This window comes from Diceros bicornis, chromosome 15, assembly GCF_020826845.1.
Source record: "Diceros bicornis minor isolate mBicDic1 chromosome 15, mDicBic1.mat.cur, whole genome shotgun sequence".
NCBI classification, from domain to species: domain Eukaryota; kingdom Metazoa; phylum Chordata; class Mammalia; order Perissodactyla; family Rhinocerotidae; genus Diceros; species Diceros bicornis.
Genome location: NC_080754.1, coordinates 51,641,594 through 51,661,802, shown reverse-complemented (window position 1 = coordinate 51,661,802; position 20,209 = coordinate 51,641,594). Strand labels below are relative to the sequence as shown.

Genomic DNA, 20,209 nt, shown 5'->3' with positions numbered 1-20,209 from the left:
TCGAGCGACTTGCCTACTAACAGATTTACAGGGCTTTACGTCCTTAAATCTGGGTGTATTTGGGGTTGAGAGTTGATTCCGAGTGATGCCTCGGTTAACTAAGTTTGCACGCTGGGCTTAAAAGACAGGACTGCTTCAGTTTCCTGGTCCTTTTGATTACCAACAGGCCTAAAACTTCTGGTTCTCTAAGTCAGGTTTATCTTCATCGCCTAGATTTCACGAAGTGTATCTGGACTGTGGTCAGGCTGCCAGTGTATTAGACATAGGCGTTATTATTTAAGCGTAAAGCTGGTGCGTTTTCAGGGATGTGCATTCGGTACTTATGCCTCGCCACGATTAGGTTCCGTATGTATAAATTAAAATTTTGTGAATGCTTCTTTGTCAGTGTTGCTTCAAGGACTGCCCGATAGAGTGAGATATATTGCATGGGGAGAAGAGGACGAGCCTCGGCACAGTTTTCAAATCTGTGATCCTTACTCATATCATTACCTAAGTTATAACTCCTGTGGTTACCAGAAATAATCCAGTCCTAAAATCGTTGTATTAAATCATATTCTGTAATCAGTGACCTGAAGTGTCCCCCTTCCCTTGAATTCAGTTATGGTTTGGAATTTATTTGAGATAATTATATTTGGGAGTATTAGAAAGGTGAAATGTTAGTGTGAGCATAAAGGTTTGAAACTAAGGGTTAACAAAACCCCACGGCTTTGGCCTGTCTTACTGCTTGTCCAAGCAGAAGTAAATTGTTTTAAAAAACTCAGGCACTAGGAGGTTGAAACTGCAGTGCATACTTTTAAATTCCTGAGAGGATCAGTGAAGATAGCACACTTTCAAAATGCCTCTCTTGTTTTGATTTCAAAGAAAATATAAGCCCCTAAATGTCTTATTGATTTGATGTAAAGACTTACTAGTTTGCTGCTATGAAGCCTCTGACCCTGTTTATCCGCTTGATTGTATTAGGAGTAGTTTATACGGGTTATTTTGGACAGTATCAGTGTTCGGGTAAATTGATCAAAGAGGTCTTGATTTTAAAACAATACCAAGTAGCGTGTGTATGTTTTTTAAAAGATTTTAGTTGTGACAAGAGCTGTTTTGACTTGAGGATGGTCAGCAATGAGCTTTGCACCAGGGGAAAAAAGCTTTGCTTTTTTAATTTGGTAGGTGAGATATTTCACTCTAGAAAGTGTTCCATTCTATAAAGATGACAATTCGGGCCGGCCCCGTGGCTTAGTGGTTAAGTGCGCGCGCTCTGCTGCTGGTGGCCCGGGTTCGGATCCCGGGCGCGCACGGACGCACTGCTTGTCTGGCCATGCTGAGGCCACGTCCCACATACAGCAACTAGAAGGATATGCAACTGTGACATACAACTATCTACTGGGGCTTTGGGGGAAAAAATAAATAAATAAAATTATTTAAGATGACAATTCATGAGTTGTTAGGTATGGAGAATGAAATATAGTGCATGTTCTTTTTTTTAAGATTCCTGATTCTTGACAGTTTAAAAAACTAGATTAAAAAATGAATATACACACAAAGTAGGAAAGTGCAAATTGTATAGGAGTATAAAATAAGAAGTGTCCCTCATCTCCTCCTCCCAACCTCCAGAGATAACTACTGCTGACAGTTATTTCTGGTTCTTCTGGAGGTTTCCTTCATTACTTTACAAGTTATACTTCTGTTTCATGATTTATCAACTTTAGATAGTATCTATTGATTCCTTCCTCTGAGAGATGAGAAATTGGGTGGACACTACCTTTTGCTTCCTCTCCTTCTGGTGCCTCTCAATTTTTGATTGTTAAACTCTTATTTTTTAGTTCTCCGGTCTACTTTTATGACTTTAAATAATATAAATTCTTGACTTATAAAATTTAGATAGTTTCGGATGATTCCAACTATGAAAGATGAAGAAACCAGTCCTTCTTCCCTTTTTCCCATTTTTATTAGCTTGACAAATGTAAATAGGCCTAGTTAGTAAATGAAAATCATTGTAAGCATTTCCTTTGGAAAGAAACCAAAGTCGGCTTGCTATACTTTAGGAATGTAGGTATCATATTTTCTTGGCTTATTGCCCTAATTATTTAAAAAAAGTGAATAAGGGCATAGAACCCTTTTAGTGCTTGACTAAAATTTCTCCAAGACATTCAAGTTTACATTTTCTTTGTTTTTTTAAAACCTATGAATTTTTGCTAAGAAATGAAAGAATCAATCCCTTGCTCTTTAGTGCTTTTTAGTCAATGAAAGCTTTCTAATAGTGCTTTCATTTCAAGCCTCATTTAAGGACAACATCAGCACTTTGTAAATTGTACCGATTTCTGTCCTCTGAAATTAGATCTGTTAAGATTATATGTTTATTAACAATAGTCTAAACTGATGGTTATGATATTACAGAGTCAGCTGCTCATTACTACAGATGAAACTAAAATGAGTCAGCACTGAGGATAGGTAATAAACAGGTTGGCTACCTAGATCACCTACCTGATTTGAAAATAGAAAATTCTTCCTTTATATCAAGAAATGTAAGGACAATCTGCATTTGAAAAATTTTCCCTCAGATCTTCTGAATGGCCATTTTCAGAGAGCTTTCCCTTTATCCCCTTCTAACAGTATTTCTTTCCAGCAAATGTTTAATCTCGGAATAGCCAGAATATTTTAGTGAATAAATTGCCCTCTCCTTTCAAAGATGTGTATAGTGTTCTCATTCTGTTAAATTTGTTCTTAGTGCAAATGTGCTGTCTCCGTACATATAATAGACATTTAATTAGATTTTTTCTAGTTTTTAAGCAGGAGATTAACAGCACTGAGAGTCTGATTTTATTGGAGACCACCTAAGAGTGCCTGTCTCACAGCCTGTACCCTTCTTTCTTCGCCACCAGAGCTTGTCAGTGAGTGGCCCGCCTTCTTCAATCATTACCTAGTAGTGTTAGTGTGGAGGAAGAGAAACAGGTTCTGTTGGTTAGTGATAGATTGCCATTGTATGTGCTTATCCTTATATAAAGTTACTTGATATTATGGGATAGAATTTCACAAGGAAATGTCTGGACTCTTCATTTCTTGACATTATAAATGTATGGGAAATTTTGCAAAAAACTTGTAAAAATGCTTTTTAAACCACTATTGAGCAGTTATAACAATCCAGAAGATTCTTTCTGTGCCATTTACAGATAAAAGGAGATTGTTAACTCTTTGCACATTTGGAATGTATAGCTGGTTCAGGGAAGAAGTGTGAAGGATTTTTCTCACTGTGAACAAGTCTTGGCGAGACTTGGCTTTAAAAGTATTGCAAAATAATTTTAGCAATATACTTTAGTAATTGTTCTAAAGAAATAAAAATAGTATATTGAGTTGCGAGTTGGGGGAATGTGAGCTGTTGGTCCTGGAACTTCTGATATGGCACCTCACCATAGGGCAGCTGATCCGTAGCTTTACCAGAGAGAGAGAAAGAACATGATGGCCTGGTGCCAGAAACCAAAACCAAAACAACCCTCTCAGAAATTTGGATTAGATAATATGGAGATAAATTGCATCTTAGCAGTGAGGACTGAAGCCGCAGAGTTGAGAGAGAGGCTGGTGAAGCCAGGGCTGACCATGTGCAAACTAAAGGAAAAAGAAGCAGCACTCTACGAAAAAATTCTCCCTAGAGGTCTATGATAGCTTTCTAACACAACTCCCAACCCCCTTTTTAAGGTAACTTGAGTGTTTGTTTTTCTGTGGTTGAAATGAGCCGTTTAATTAAAACATGAGTTTTTACAATTCCAGTCTTGCTTAAGATTTCACATATTACAAAGTGTGTTTAAACTCAGTTTAATAAACACTTAACTGTAAGCCCGGTGCATAGTGCTAGGGTGGGCACAGAGGCTGTAGAGGTGGATAATACAAGGCTCTGCCTTTGAAGAACTGGGAGACCTATGGGAGGAAAGACATAGAAGAGTTAACAAAGGTGTGTGTGTGTGTTCATGTATAAGGTACATGCAGGGATGGATGTTGGGGAGGAGTTTGGGGTGAGGGAAGCCTTCCTACAGGATGAAGTGTTGGAGGCTTTTCAAGGATAAATAGGTTTGCCTGGTGGTTAATGCTGTTGGGTGGGGGTTCATTCCAGGCATTGTACAACTGCCTGATATGTTTGGGGAATTAAGATCAGTTTAGTTGTTAGTCCCGTATTCATTCCTTCTTAGGACATAAAGTGTGAAGAGTGGGCACTGATGAGAAGTGAGACTAATAAGAAGGTTCACAGATGACCTAGTGGTCATCAAGATTCTTGAATATCATACTGTGGACTTCAGACTTTTTCTCATTGGTGAAAGTTTTATCTAAGAGAGAGGCAGGGTTAGATTTTCATTTTAGAAAGAACACTCTTGGACCGAGTGTGGGAGATGAATTGGCGATGGATGAGACTAATTTGGAGGCTTTGGAAGTAGTCCAGGAGAGAGATTCTAAGGAGATAGAAAAGAGGGTATAGATTCAATGGTGATTTTAGGGGATAGAATCAGTATGAATTAGAGACTGATCGCCTGTAGGGAAGAGGGAGAGAGATCTGTCAACTTGTAGTTTTTCTTATTTGAGAGAGACTAGGGAATATAGAACTGCCCTGGTGGTGTAGTGGTTAAGATTCAGTGCTCTCACCACCACCACCTGGGTTTGTTTCCTGGTCAGGGAACCACACTACTCGCCTGTCGGTTGTCATACTGTGGTGGCTGCATGTTGCTGTGATGCTGAAAGGTGGGCGACTGGTATTTCAAATACCAGCAGGGTCGAGTGGACAGGTTTCAGGAGCTTCCAGACTAAGACTAGGAAGAAGGACCTCTTCTTCCTGGCTACCCACTTTGGAAAAAAAAAAAAAACTGCAAGGGAATATAGAAGGAAGAGATTTGTGAGAGAAGTTAATTCGTTATCTGCAACAAGTAAGCGAGTTTTAGCTCAAGGCATCTAGGTGGAAATGTCCAGAATTAACTGAAAGATCATTTATTGTGTGCCTGCTCTGTGTCCCAAGTACTGTGCATGACAGCTCACTTATGTAGGAATGTGGCTGAGAATAATGATAGAAACAAAAATGCCACCAGTGGCCAAATACAGATCACAAAGGCAAGGCACTAAAGCTAAATTTTAAAAATACAGAAATACGTAAAGTGGAAAGTTCCCCCTGTAGCCTGTCACCTCCACTTCCTAGGGGTAGCCATTGTTAACAGTTTGGGATATTCTATATCATATCAGTATATCTGTAAGTATAGATATATGTACACACAGACACACCCTTTTATTTTTCCAGTAAATGGGTTCATATTTCTATGCATGTTTCTGGAACTCGATTTTTTTTCATTCATGGTCATCTTTCCATGTCAGGGTAGACAGATGGATAGATACATACATAGACAGACAGACAGAGCAAGCCACCTCTTTCTTTATAATTGGTACATAGTGTTCCACAGTATTTATACCATAATTTATTTAATCTTCTTTTCTGATGGATGAACATATAAAGTTACTTTCATTAAATCACTATTTCAAGTCATACTGAAGGAACATCCTTATATTTAATATATATTCTTGCCAAAGATGGTCAAATATATGCCTGTTTTAAAACTTGATATTGTCCTCCAAAAACTTATCAATTTACATTCCCAACAACAGTGTACACATGAAGCGTTTTCCTTAGGCTCCCATTGCACTTTATCGATCTTGTAAATTTTTGCCAATAGGATTGGCCAAAAAATGCTAACTTTTTTTTTTCAGGTATCTTTTTTTTTTTTTTTTTTGGTGAGGAAGATTAGCCCTGAGCTAACATCCGTTGCCAATCCTCTTTTTGCTGAGGAAGATTGGCCGTGGGCTAACATCCATGCCCATCTTCCTCTACTTTATATGGGACGCCACCACAGCATCGCTTGACAGGCGGTGCCTCCTGTGCACCTGTGATCTGAAGCTGCGAGCCCCGCGCCGGCGAAGCAAAGCCTGCGCGCTTAACTGCTGCGCCACCGGGCTGGCCCCTTCAAGTATCTTTTTTTTTTTTTTTTTTTTTTTGTGAGGAGATCAGCCCTGAGCTAACATCCGCCAATCCTCCTCTTTTTTTGCTGAGGAAGACGGCCCTGGGCTAACATCGGTGCCTATCTTCCTCCACTTTATATGGGACGCCGCCACAGCATGGCTTACCAAGCAGTGCGTCGGTGCGCGCCCGGGATCCGAACCAGCGAACCCCGGGCCGCCGCAGCGGAGCGCGCGCACCTAACCGCTTGCGCCACCGGGCCGGCCCCTCAAGTATCTTTTTATACATTATTGATCGTTTGTATTTCCTCTGTCGGTTGTCTATTCATCTTTTGCCCATTTCTTCTCTTATAGTCTTTTTCTCCTTTTTATTAATTTGTTTAAAGGGACATTGACATTTTGCAGTTAAGAAAGCTTTCAGTGGGGCTGGCCCACTGGCTAGGAGTTCAGTTCCTCCGTGTTCTGCTTCAGAGGCTCAGGGTTCCTGGGTTCAGATCCTAGATGCAGACCTATGCACCACTCATCAAGCCATGCTGAGGCAGCATCCCACATACAACATAGAGGAAGTTTGGCACAGGTGTTAGCTCAGGGCCAATCTTCCTCACCAAAAAAAAAAAAAAAAGAAGAAGAAGTTGCATTATGACTTTTTTATAATTAACAATCAATTTGAGGGGTGATACTTTGAGATTGTATGAATATTCTATTCCCCAAAACCTTTCACCAGTGGTTTTACCATCCATGGATGATCCTGCCTAAATCCATTATATTGGTGATTGCAAATAAAACTTTTTTTTTCTGATTATGCTACATTTAATTTAGGAGAAAAGCTTGTGTTGAAATAGCAGAAGGGCTGAGCGTGGTTCTTTTTCTGGTTTATTTTTAAAAGGAACTAGCCCTAAGGAAAAACTTTAGGTTCTATAGTTAGAACTTAGGAACATAACGCTTAAAGCAGTTTGTCTTCTGAATCCAATAGCAAAATCAAAAATGCCTTTTTTTTCCTTTTTTAAGAATTCAGCTAAAACTATATCTAAATTTTCCATTTTGGGAATCTTTGTGGTGAAGGCAACTGTATTATGTTGGAGACCAGTGGTAAGATAATTTATGGTAACACTGAAGTTAAAACCAGAGAAAAAAATCTTGCATGCATAATTTGTTTTCTACCTTTAGAATGTAGTAATATCTTTATTTTGCAGCTCATTTTTAGCTTTGCTACTATAATAAGGATCTGGTGATTGTGGACTGTTTGAACGTGATACTTTCGCAATTACTTAGGGAAGTGTTTATATAAAACTCCCTTAAATGTTTTAGTTCCTGGAACTTAAGGAGTGGTGGTTGATAAAGCATGACTCCTTTATTGAATCTCTTTAGGATGTATGTACTTACGTTTTTAAAGGATTACATGTGTTTTAAAAATATTTGTATATTCCGATAAATATTTTTTAGCTCTTGAAAAATAAGATTTCTGAAAAAATATTGTTTAAAGACATGCTTACATATGTGTTAATTTTAACTCCATGTGGACCTTAATAAGGAAGTCAAATTTGGTGAAGTCTGATATGCTAATTTTTTTTCTCCTGCATTCAAAAAATGTCACACTTGTTCTTTGCCAGAGAAATTCCGTGGGAGCCTTTCCTTCTCTTCTGATTTAATTCTAAAATGCGTTCTCCCAACCCTTACCCCCTCATACTAGTAACCTTGAGGGTATTTTGAAAGAAAATTGCTTTAAGGTAAGCAGGTTCTTTTTTAATGTCATTAGAAGAAGGAACTATTTTCTATTTTTATTTTCTTTTTTAAAAATAAAACTTAAAAATATTTAAAACAATAATTTTATTTATAAAAGTCATTTTAAATTTGTTTTATATTTTGTTAGAAAGTAAATTTTATAATAAAATCATACCTTTCATGGTAGAAAAATTGATAATTATCTATACCATTCAGAAAAGTCCAAGTAGAAAGTATATCTTTCCATCTCTAGTCTCTCTCCAATCTCCAGTTCCACCACCCAGAGTTAACTACTTTTAAAATTTTGTTTTGTTTTATTATATCTGTTGATCAATATGAAAGATGAGGAATTTAGCAGTTCTTCATTGCCTCCTCTACTGACTATTTTTAGTTCTTGTGGTTACATTTATAACTTAAATAATATACCTTTTCCTGCTTTTCTTCTTTGTAATTGTGGTTAAAAAAAATTAGATTTACCATCTTAACCATTTTTAAGAGTACAGCTCAGTGGTGTTAACTATATTCACATTGTTGTGCAGCCAATCTCCAGAGCTTTTTCATTTTGCAGAACTGAAACTCTATACCTATTGAACAACGACTCCCCATTTCTCCCTCCCCCCAATCCCTGGCGACTACTATTCTACTTTCTGTTTCTGTGAATTTGACTACTCTAGATACCTCATATAAGTGGAATCATACAGTATTTGTCTTTTTTGTGACTGACCTCTTTCACTGAGCATAATGTCTTCAAGGTTCATTCATGTTGTAGCATGTCTCAGGATTTCTTTTCAAGGCTGAATAATATTCCGTCATATTTATATATCACATTTTCTTTATCTGTCCATCTGTTGATGGACACCTGGGTTGCTTCCCCTTTTGGCTCTTGTGAATGATGCTACTATGAACATGGGTGTACAAAGAGCTGTTGGATTCCCTGCTTTCAGTTCTTTTGAATATATACCCAGAAGTGAAATTGCTGGCATCTGGAATTCTATTTTCAGTTTTTTAAGGAAGCTTCGTACAGTTTTCTATACCTGCTGCACCGTTTTGCATTCCTGCCAACAGTGCACAGGGCTCCTGTTTCTTCATCCTTGTCAGCGCTTGTTATTCTCTGTTTTTTTTGATAGTAGCCATCCTGATGGGTGTGAGGCAATATTTCATTGTGGTTTTCATTTGCATTTCCCCAGTGACTGGTGATGTTGAACATCTTTTCATGAGCTTGTTGGCCATTTGTATATCCTCTTTCAAGAAATGTCTGTTCAAGTCCTTTGCCCATTGTTTATTTGGGTTATTTATTTTTTTCTTGTTCTCTGCTTTTATTTTTATTTATTTATTTTTATTGTGAAATTTTTGTTATACATTATTGTTTATCAGTCACCATATAAGTGCATCCCTCCACCCTGCTTTTATTTTTAAATTATTAGTTTTAGATAGAGACATTTTTGAATTTACACGTCCTTTCGCTTTCTCCACATCTTGATTTTTCTTAGTAATTTTTACGTTGTAAAGGTTTATAACATTATTCTATTCTTTAACTCATAAATTTTTCTTTAAAGTGATTTTAAAAAGCATTTATAAAGAATGCTTATATAAGTGTTACGCACTTAAAGAGCCAAGTACTAGTGTGATTAGAAGCTTAGAGAAGGAAAAGTAATCTTGTGTCAATAAAACTCTCTTTTGAAGGTTCCCCTTAACTTTGTTTAGGGCTGATATATTTTCTTGGTCAATTTTATCCTGTCTGTTTTTAATCATCTAGGATTTTCTCATACTTTCTGGTCTGCTGCTGGTGCCTTTTTTGTTTTCTAAGACTTTGGTAATTTGTCATTTCAGTTTTCTGTCATTTCAGTGGGCCCTTAGGATGAAAGGATATAGATGTGTGTTCCTGCTACCATATTAAACCAGAAGCATTTGTGCGTTGCTTTTAGAAGGTTGGATCATTTTTAATCTCTCTAGTGAGGCTTCACTTCTATTTAAAGTATTACATGAGTACATAATGCTCTTTAAATTTATTAAACATGTATAGAGTGTGCTATATGCTAGGCACTATTCTAAGTATTATAAATATTAATTCATTAGATCCTTATAATACCATATGAGATATTATTATTCTCATTTTATAGATGAGGAAATTGAGTCACAGAGTAGTTAAGTAACTCACCTAAGGTCACACAGCTGGTAAGTGACAGAGCCTGGATTCAGACCCAAGCATCCTGGCTTTAGCTCTCATGGTCTTAACCATTATGCTGTGCCTGCCTCTTATATGCCATTACTCCTTTCTGGAATGCTTTTTATTTTTACATTTCCCCATGCTTTCTTTAGAGTCCAACGTGTGACACCTCTTTTCACTCAACATATATTAATTGAACGTCCACTCTGAGCCAGACACTGCCTGAGGTTGTTGGTGATACAGCAGTGAGCAAAAAAAGTGCCTGCTCTCATGGACTTTATGTTTAGTTGGGGAGACAGACAATAAAATATATATAACTTATATATGCTAACAATGTATTTTTCTGAAGAATAAAAAAATTAACTAGCTTATGTACTAAAGTAGACTAATTTAATCTCCAAAATCAGGATTACATTTTTCATTAGCCAGTCTCTCAAAAGTGATATTGACTGTTTGTATCCATTATGTTTTTGTCCAAACTTATCATCTGATGATAGCTATGCCTTGGGAAAGTGGTGTCTCAGATGAGCACGCAGGAGGTTCTTCGGGAGTGCTCAGGCTTGACAGCTGTGGAAGAGAAGGGGGAAGCAAGCTTAGACAGGGGAAATCAAGCTGCCCTGAAGTCTCAGCAGAAACCTCGGTTGACCCTCGGGGGGGTTCTGAAGATGAGTTGACACTTCAGAGCTTTCCCGAGTCGTGTCTGGGATCTTTATACCCCCACAGTGAATCAGGCGTTGGTTGTGGGCTGCTTCAGGAGTGGGGTGTGACCATAGGCAAGGAGTCAGATCTCTGAAGGAGGCTGATGACTGGGAATTGTCTACTGGTAGCGCTCCCAGTAGGTGGTATAATAAATGCTCTGTTGCTAGTGGGGGATTCTGGGGATGGGGTGGGGAGGGAGAAGGCAGATCACAGTGTCTACCCTGAGTGTCATTAGGAGATTTGAATTTGAGTTCATGTTCTGTTTCCTAACTGTGAGACTCTGGCAAATATGCCGTTATGCTTTGCTTTTTAAATCTGTAAAATAGGATTAGTATGTCTAGTTTGGCAGTTATTGTGAAGACTATATAAGATAAAGTTCGTTTAAACACCTAGAACATCCTAAGTATTCTATAAATGTTTATAGGCAAAGGAAGCAAACAGTAATATTTCCTTGTCAAAAGTGCATTTTCTGGGGCTGGCCTGGTGGCCTAGTGGTTAAGTTTAGCATGCTCCACTTTGATGGCCCGGGTTCGTAGGTTTGGATCCTGGATGGGGACCTACACCACTCATCAAGCCATGCTGTGGCGGCAACCCACATATAAAATAGAGGAAGATGGGTACAGGTGTTAGCTCAGGGCCAATCTTCCTCACCAGAAAAAAAACAGGTACATTTTCTGAAAAATAAGTTTCTCCTAGAAAGTATTTCTTCTGCCTTCAGTTAGGAAATATTTGAGTCCCTATTATGTTAGTAGTTATGTGAATATATTAAAAAGTCCAAGAATTTTTGCCTTCCAGTTGTTTACAATTTAGTTGAGGATGTGTTATCAGTATATGATGAGTGAAATAACAAAAGATGGAGCATAAGATACATGTTGGACAGGCTTAGAAGGATAGACCACTGGACTTGTGTGGTTGAAGAAGATTTAATGGAAGTTGATGTTGAAATGCCAGTTAAGGATTGGTCCCCACCTTCCTCCCTAAACTAAGCCTTAAATTTCCTGAAGAAATGTCAGGATTAAAACTTGTATGTTCAAGGTCTTATGTGTGGCGGTGTGAGTAAACCTGTTGTCTGTAGTAGAGTATTTGTGTTGGGAATGGTGGGATCAAGTTGAGAATAGAAATTAGAACCAGATTATCAAGAGTCTTAATACCTCACAGGGAGCTGGAATCACAGATTTAGTAGAGCCTACATAGAGATAATAGTTAAAACACTGAATGTGAGTTAGGTTTCAGAGGGAAAGAGAGAGAGACAGAGCATGAATATGAGAGAGGATGTAAAGAATGTCTTGTGGTTGAAGACAAAAGGAGGCTTGTGTTCAGAATAGTAGAAAGAGAGCCAGAGAAGCATAGTGTTATGAAAGCCAAGGCTAGAGGGTTCTGAGAGGGAGGGGCAGAAAACTATGAGATGCTTAGAAAGAGAATGATTATCAAGATAAGGCCATTTGATTTCTATGCTTGGCTCTCTGCTTACCTTCTATAGCCCCTGCAGTTTTAACTTTTTTTGCAGATGACTAAAATTTTTAATTCCTTACTTCCTACTCTGTATTCTATGTTCTAAATACCCATGTTTGTTCACAGTTTATGGTGTCATTTCCTTGCTTTCTTCAACAAATATTTATCCAGTACCTCTTCTGTGTTAGGCACTGCATTGGCTGCTAGGAATATAATGAACAAAACAAAATCCCTACTTGCACCAAGCTTACATTCTAGCTGGGGTAGATGGTGGACTGTAAACCTCGGTTCATCCGTCTGGTGGTAGAAGAGGTGGGTCAGAGAGGTAGCCAGGGCCAGTTCACACAGGGCCTTGTAGACCCTGCTAGGGACTTTGGATTTTACTCTGCAGGAGAGGGGACAGGCCTTTTAAGAGTTTAAAATAGAGGAATGCCATGAACTATATTAATTTTATAAAATCCTTAAAACAGAGTGTGACACATAGAGATCACTATATGAGTATTTGTTAAATTTGAGTCATCACTATTTGACTTACTTTTGAAAGGATGACTATGGCTGGCTACTGTGTGGAGATCAGATCATAGGGAGCCTTCTCACTGCTCCTTGGAGGAAACCTCAGCCCTCTGCTTAAAACATTTTGTTGCAATTCTAAGTCTTACAGTGAATAGCTGCTAGGTGAATTTATTTAAATACTGTTCCTTATCTAACAGATACAAAAATAAATACACATTTATGTCTATTCTTATGTTTTTTTGGGTCTCTACCTTAAAAGATGAATCATATTTTAAAAACAATTTTGGCAAATGGGAATTCTTTCAGAAAAAGGTGAAAATGAAGGTGTGAGATCTAAAGATCCTGCAAAGAATGGTTGATAATCTCATGGGTGGTTAATCTGTGTAGTCAGGGCTGAGGAAGAGGACATGACAGCTCTGTGTCAAATTATTGAAGAGCCATCTCTTGGACAAAGGGTAGACTTTGGGGAGGGGACTAGTGATTGGAACAGATTTCGGTTAAATATAAGGCAGAAGTTTATCAACAATAGAGCTATTCATCTGTGGAGGGCAATGCCTCACTAAAGAGTGAGCTTCTGCTAACGTTAAACGGAAGCGGGGCTACTGTGTGTTAGAGGAGTTAGGGTGTGCTTCCTGAATAAGGAGGGGAAACTGAGTTAAGGTTTCTTACAAATCCACTATTTTTATTTCTAAGCATTATTTAGTATTGATAATGTATTTTTTACTTTACAGAGAGTTTGCTAGAAGCAGCACAAGTTGATGCACACACAAAATAGCTGAAGTCTATCGAATTGTCAGGCATGCAGTAATATGTAGATTTAATCTTTGTCAAACTCAAAACCCCTTTTCTTTTTCAGGGATATCATGATAACACATTTTGAACCCTCGATCTCCTTTGAGGGCCTTTGCAATGAGGTTCGAGACATGTGTTCTTTTGACACCGAACAGCTTTTCACCATGAAATGGATAGATGAGGAAGGTGAGTGGTAAAGAGAGGGCTGCTGTGTGAGCATTTGATTTAAGATACTATTCTGTCATTTGTTTTTAAAATATGATAAATGTCCTTATTAATTTAATGGGGAAAAGGAATATTAGAAATTTGATGCCATTCTTGTTTTTCTTTAAGTATTTGAATTAAAAGAGTACAATCTTTGTTTTGCCCTTTTTACTGCAACATAGAGTGAAATTAATGTGACTCTTTTCTAGCAATAAGGTAAATGTCTCATCAAATAGTTGCATTTTACTTTAATTTTGAATATAAATGTTGTCTTATATTTTAACTTAAGAGATTATCTTCTATTTTAACTTGAGATTATCTTCAATAATTTGACAGTATTTTTTACTGAATATTACTTTTGAAGAAAATGTTATGGAATAAAAGTGATTGTGACAACTGTAGTTTCAAAGGTGGTGGCAGAAACTCGATAGCTTAATGACTTGTACTCAGAAAACATTTATTGAGTATCTGTGTGCTGAGGATAGATACTTTGTATCCTCAAACTCATGGTCTCATAGGGAGGTGGACAGGTGAATAACAAATGTGATAAACTGAACAAAAATGCGTAGGGGCCTCGGAATACAAAAGAAACAGCACCTACATGTGCCTGAAATATCTGCAACTTCTAAACTAAACCCATAACAGAGTAAAAGTTTTTGAAGTGGAGGAGGTAAGGGGAAAACCATTTGTGATAAAGAATAAGATATAAAAAGGCATGCAGGTATGAAGAACATGGTGTGTGGAGAAGAGCAATAATTCACAAAATTTAGTGTGGGGAGTGGTGAGGTATGAACTTGGGCTAGATCCTTGGCACTCAAAGTGTGGTCTGTGGAACTTAGTAGAAAAGGGGACTCTCCAGCCCAACTGCAGGCTGCTGAATCAGAATCTACATTTTAACAGGATCTGCAGGTGAGTCGCATGAATATTAAAGTTTGAGAAGCATAGGACTAGATCCCAGAAGGCTTTGCAAACCATATTAGACTTTATTTTACATAACGGAATGCCACTGAAGTGTAGTTAATAGGTAGTTTTGTAAAATGGTTTTCTATTCATTGTAATGGAATTTCATTTTAAGGAATGTCATTATAATATTTAGCTCAATGTTTGGGGCCATTTCTATGTTCTCTGATATGAAGAGCCCTGGAAAAATATTATCCCAACTCTAAGCTATAGGTAAACTCAAACCCCTTTTCATTTTTTAAAGACATTTAAAAAAGTTTTTCTGAAGTAATCTATGTTCACTATTTGGGAAACACAAATAATACGGATGTTGATGAAATTTAAAAAGAAGTCCTGTTTTGCCCTTTCTCTTCTCTCCTCCCTCACGAATCCTAGTCTTAAGAGAGGAAACTACTGGTAACAGCTTAGTATATATCCTTCTAGATATTTTCTGTTGTTTCTATATACAAACATATGTTTCCATACATTATTTATAAACACACTTTTTTTTTTGCACAAAAAATTATATACAAACTTAAGCAATATTCCTTTTACACTGTGTATTGGACATTTTTTCATTTCAGTCTGCATCAATTTGCCTTATTACTTTTTTTAACACTGCACAATATTCCGTATTGTAGATATTCATGATTTATTTATTTAATCCTTTATTGATGGACATTTGGACTGTAGTTTTTTGCTACTATAAGCAGTATATAATGAACATTTTTGTGTGTAATTTTGTGCTATCGTATGGGACTCTGTGTAGTAAATTTGCAGAATATGCGCATTGTAAATTTTGGTAGCTAGTGATAATTTGCTGTCAAAAAAAGTTAAACCAATTTATGGCACAACTACATTGAATGAGAACATCCCTTCAGTCTTGCTGTCACCAACCTCAGGTGTTATGAGTCTTGAACATTTTGGGAAATCCAAAAAGTGAAATGCTAGCTTGGTATTTTAAGTTTTATATTATTTAAGAGAAAAACTTAGTATCTGCATCTGTTCAACCACTTTTTGACCTACTCTATCACAAGCTTAGTTTAAATATTGTTAATTATAAATGATGTGGATGTCTCACAGTGTGTCTTCAGCCTGAAAATGAGACTATATAATTTAGCACAGTGCATAGAATATAATTAGCATCAATAAACTGATTGTTATTATGAACCAATGTTATTCTCATTTTAATCCTGTCCTGATCATTTCATGCCATTTATTTGCAGTTGATCGTTTTTATAACTAGTGGTTTTCAAACTGTGGTGCACATAGGAATCAATAGATAATGCCTTTTATTGAAAGAAATTAGTTTAGAGACAATCCATTAAAATTTTTTATACTATCCTCGTACTTTGTATTGCCCTTGCCTGGAGAGTTCTGATCCCAGATTGTCACATGGCTGTGTCTTTCTTGTCATTCAGGTCTTAACTGAAATGTCATGTCCTCCAAGAAGCCTCTTACCGTTATTCACTTTGTGTCTTATTTGTCTGGTAAAACGTGAGCTCCGTAAGAGCAGAGATCTTGTTATTTGCGGTGGAGCTCCAGTGCCTAGAGCAGTACTCAGTAATGCTCAAAGAATATTTGTGAATTGTGTAAAACGCTAGTAGCAAGCCTTTCCATGGTGTAGGTTTATTTTAGTTATTAGAGATTTAAGCATTGGGAGTTGTGGTTTATTCTATTTTTTCTTAACATAGTATCATATTTTAATTAACAGATTCACATAGTAAATTAATTCTCTGATGAAACAGTCTTTATCTTTTTATAATGCAATTCATAGTTCTTTCTCTCTAAATAGCTATTAAGTGTCCCAATTTTCTTGGGAAAACTACAAAACTGTAGCCTTTGCCTCATTCAAGTAAAAGGTTAAACTTTCCATTAAGGTCTGTTGATTCCCATGTGATCCTTCTTTCTTTGGTTAATTGTGCTATCCATCTTTTCTTAATTTTATGCATACAGAACCAGTAGTAATTAGTTTGAAGTTCCTTGCAATTATTTTTCAGTTGTAATTTTGTCACCTTTATTTTTAGCCTTGTAGGCATTGGGCATGCTTATCCGGAGAAAAAGTTTTCTCTTGGATCAGTGGAGACAGGACTATAATTTGATTTCTCTGGTTTATGAGAAACACTGTTCAAGAAGCTAAACATTTAATTGTGGGATTTTATAGTAGAGCAAATAAAGATCATAAGCTTACTTCATTTCTTTAAACAGATTTATGACAACTGCCATTTTTCCTTGTGTTCAAAGCCAGTTTTACTGATTTGTTTTGATGTGCATGTGGAAAAACTGGTTTGCTTAATCTAACTGAACATTTTAGGATGAATAGTAATTTTGTAACAATCATACCCCCTTCTCATATGTGGTGAGAGAGTGTGGGGCAGAGAATGATAAATGGGACTTTTTAGTTCATCGTGTTTTAATTGTGAGTGTTTTTCCTTAAGCATGTATTTTTTATATTTACAACCTAACATTAAGAATTTTCTAAATTTCTAATTCTATAAATTTCTAATTTATTAAGGTCTGATTACCTGGTTTAAGTTTAACCATGTTTCTGTTCTTTCACTTCTCTTTTACTAGAAACTAGACTTTGGATATTTTGTTTCTTATTAAAGTTTTTATTAACAATAATGCATGCTTTTTAACAAAAATATTGATTTTTTTGAAGGAAAATGTATCTCTGGGGATCCTCATATCCCCAGAAATAGCTGTGATAAACAAATTGATGATGTCTTTTTCTGTGAATATACAACTAGAAGGGATAGGGTAACAATTTTTTTCTTTCTTACAAATAGACTAATATTGTACAAGCTGTTATTTAACTTTTTCACTTAACATCTTATGTCTATCTTTCCATATCAGTGCATGGAGATTATCTCATTCCTCTTAAAGGCTGTGTAGTATTATATAACATGGTTGTACCACACTTTATTTAACCACTCCCTTTTTGATGGGTGTTTGTATTGTTTGCAGTTTAACTGTCAAACATATTGGTGCAGAGAATATCTTTGTGCATAGATTTTTTTGGGCACCTGTACTGCATTATATGTAAGATAAATTCTCTGAAATGTAATTTGTCCCTGATGATAGGTGGTACCAATTGATCTCCAAAAATATTGTACCTTTTGTTATACTTTCACCAATAGCATATGTGAATTGTTTTTTTTTTTTTTTTGTACACCCTGTAAAAGACTGAGGGAAAAAGTTGAAAAATGTAAGTGATTTGTAGAGCATGGGAGGGGGTATTATTTGGATGTAGTTCTTTAATTCATGTCCTATTGGCTTCAATAGGTAAGAGTCATGAAAATTTAAAATGAGTATAAGCCTTCTTTGACATAAAGAGTATGGGGTGTTTCTGAATTCTAGGAGGTTCAACTTCTTCCTGACTTGCATTATAAAATCTGATGTGTTCATAGAGGGGTAAATTGAGTGCCAAGATGTAGCAAAACCATACGTAGGATGGTAAGAAACATACTTCTCTTATGTGATATTTTCCGAACATCTTTAGTCTGGTATAATTTTAGCGGGTGTGTTAAGAACTAAAATAGCAAATCATTCTTCGAGCTTTTACTTTATCACCCAGCTCTATATACCGAGAGTGGTAATCAGGTCAGAAAAACTGGTGAAGGGAAACCTTTTTGACTGAATGTATATTCATTGTTGCTTCAGTTGCTTAGATAGCAGTATTATAGCTCCAAATCTGAAAATTCAAAATGAAAATCAACATCAGTAAGGAAAAAAAAATCTAAGTACTCCTGAGTAGATCTCATTTTGTAACTGGTATTTTCCTTCTGCTTGGAGAACTTCCTTTAACCTTTCCTGTAGTGGAGTTTTGCTGGTGATGAATTCTTTCAGCTTTTTTGTGTCTGTATTTCACCTTTTTGAAAAATGGCTTTCTTGAGGTTTAATTGACATACAATAAGCTATACATAGTAAAAGTGTACAGCTTGATGAGTTTTCACACCCAGGAAACCATAACTGCAAGCAAGATAAAGAATGTGTCCATTACCCCCAAACGTTTCCTCACTCCTGGTTATGCTTTGCAGTTCTTCACTCCTGTTCCTCCATTCCAGGCAACTACTTCTCTGCTTTCTGTCACTATAGATTAGTTTGCATTTTCTAGAGTTTTATAGGAATGGAATCGTATGGCACGTGCTCTTTATTTTTGGTCTGGCTTCTTTCACTCAGCATAGTTATTGATAAGTGTGTTGCGTGTATCAGTAGTTCCTTTCCTTTTTTTACCGAGTGGTATTCCAGCATATGGATGTACCACAATTTGTTTATCCATTCATCTGTTGACAGACGTTGAAGTTGTTTCCAGTTTTTGGCTATTAGAAATAAAAGTGCTGTGGCAATCTTGTACAAGTCTTTGTATGGATATGTATTTCCTTTTCTCTTGAGTAAGCACCTAGAAGTGGAATGGCTGGATCATCTGATAGGTATATATGCTTGTTTTTTATAAAATAGGAAAAGAAAAATTTGAAAAGGAGATGAGGTAGGGTGCTGCACTCCAGGCACGTTCTCAGGCAGATGGTTTTTATTCTGTTTATTTATTTATTTTTTGTGAGGAAGATCAGCCCTGTGCTAACATCTGCCAATCCTCCTCTTTTTTTGCTGAGGAAGACTGGCCCTGGGCTAATATCTGTGCCCATCTTCCTCCACTTTATGTGGGACGCCGCCACAGCATGGCTTGCCAAGCAGTGCTTCCATGTGTGCCCGGGATCCTAACCTGCGAGCCCTGGGCGCACTTAACCGCTGTGCCACTGGGCTGGCCCTTATAAATTCTTTTATTGTTATGGTAAAATATACATAACGTAAAATTTACCATTTTAGTCTTTTTTAAGTGTACAGTTCAGTGACATTAAGCATATTTTTAATGTTATGCAACTGTCCCCACTACCCATTTCCAGAACATTTTTATCATCCCAAACAAAAACTCTGCCTATTTAACAATAACTCCCCCTCCCCCTTCCTCCAGCTCCTGGTGACCTTTCTTAGACTTTCTGTCTCTGTGAGTTTGCCTTTCTGTCTCTCTGAATTTCTATCCCTATGAATTTGTCTCTAGGTCACCTTTGTTTTTGAAAGATAATTTTGCTGGGTAGATAATTCTTGGTTGACATTGTTTTTCTGTGTGTGTGTGAGAAAGCTTGGCCATGAGCTAACATCTGTTGCCAATCTTCCTCTTTTTGCTGAGGACGATTGGCCCTGAGCTAACATCTGTGCCCATCTTCCTCTATTTTGTATATGGGATGCCCCCACAGCATGGCTTGATGAGTAGTGCTTATGTCCGCGCGTGGGATCCGAACCTGCGAACCTCAGGCTGCCTAGTGGAACGTACGAACTTAACCACTATGCCACCGGGCTGGCCCCAGGTTGACAGTTTTTTTATTCAGTACACTGTGTTCTAGCTTGCGTTGTTTCTAATGCAAAATCTGTCAACTTCATCTTAGTTCCTCTTTACGTATTGTATCTCTGGCTGCTTTTAAGATTTTTCTATTTATCACTGGTTTTAAGCAATTTGATGATGATGGGCCTTAGTTTTAATTTTCTTCATGTTTCTTATCTTGAGATTTGTTGAGCTTCTCGGATCCATGGGTTTATAGTTTTCATCAAATTTGGAAAATTTTTCTTCTGGGATACATTTAAGTTCTTTGGAAACAGTTGATCCTTCATTGCTTGATTTCCAATAACTTGAACCATTTTTTCATTTATTTTGTCTAGTTTTTTTATTGTTTTAGGTGGAGGGTTAAATCC

The 20,209-nt window shown here is 36.9% G+C and overlaps 1 protein-coding gene across 2 annotated transcripts in view; it reads left to right on the top strand.

The window, feature by feature from the left end:
- The window catches only part of PRKCI (protein kinase C iota), a 69,999-nt gene that overhangs the window by 569 nt on the left and 49,221 nt on the right, over positions 1 to 20,209 (top strand). For both annotated transcript variants that reach the window (XM_058556368.1, XM_058556367.1), the window contains exon 2: positions 13,383 to 13,504. In XM_058556368.1, the coding sequence (XP_058412351.1) occupies positions 13,383 to 13,504 (122 nt within the window). The remainder of the gene's footprint in view (positions 1 to 13,382; positions 13,505 to 20,209) is intronic.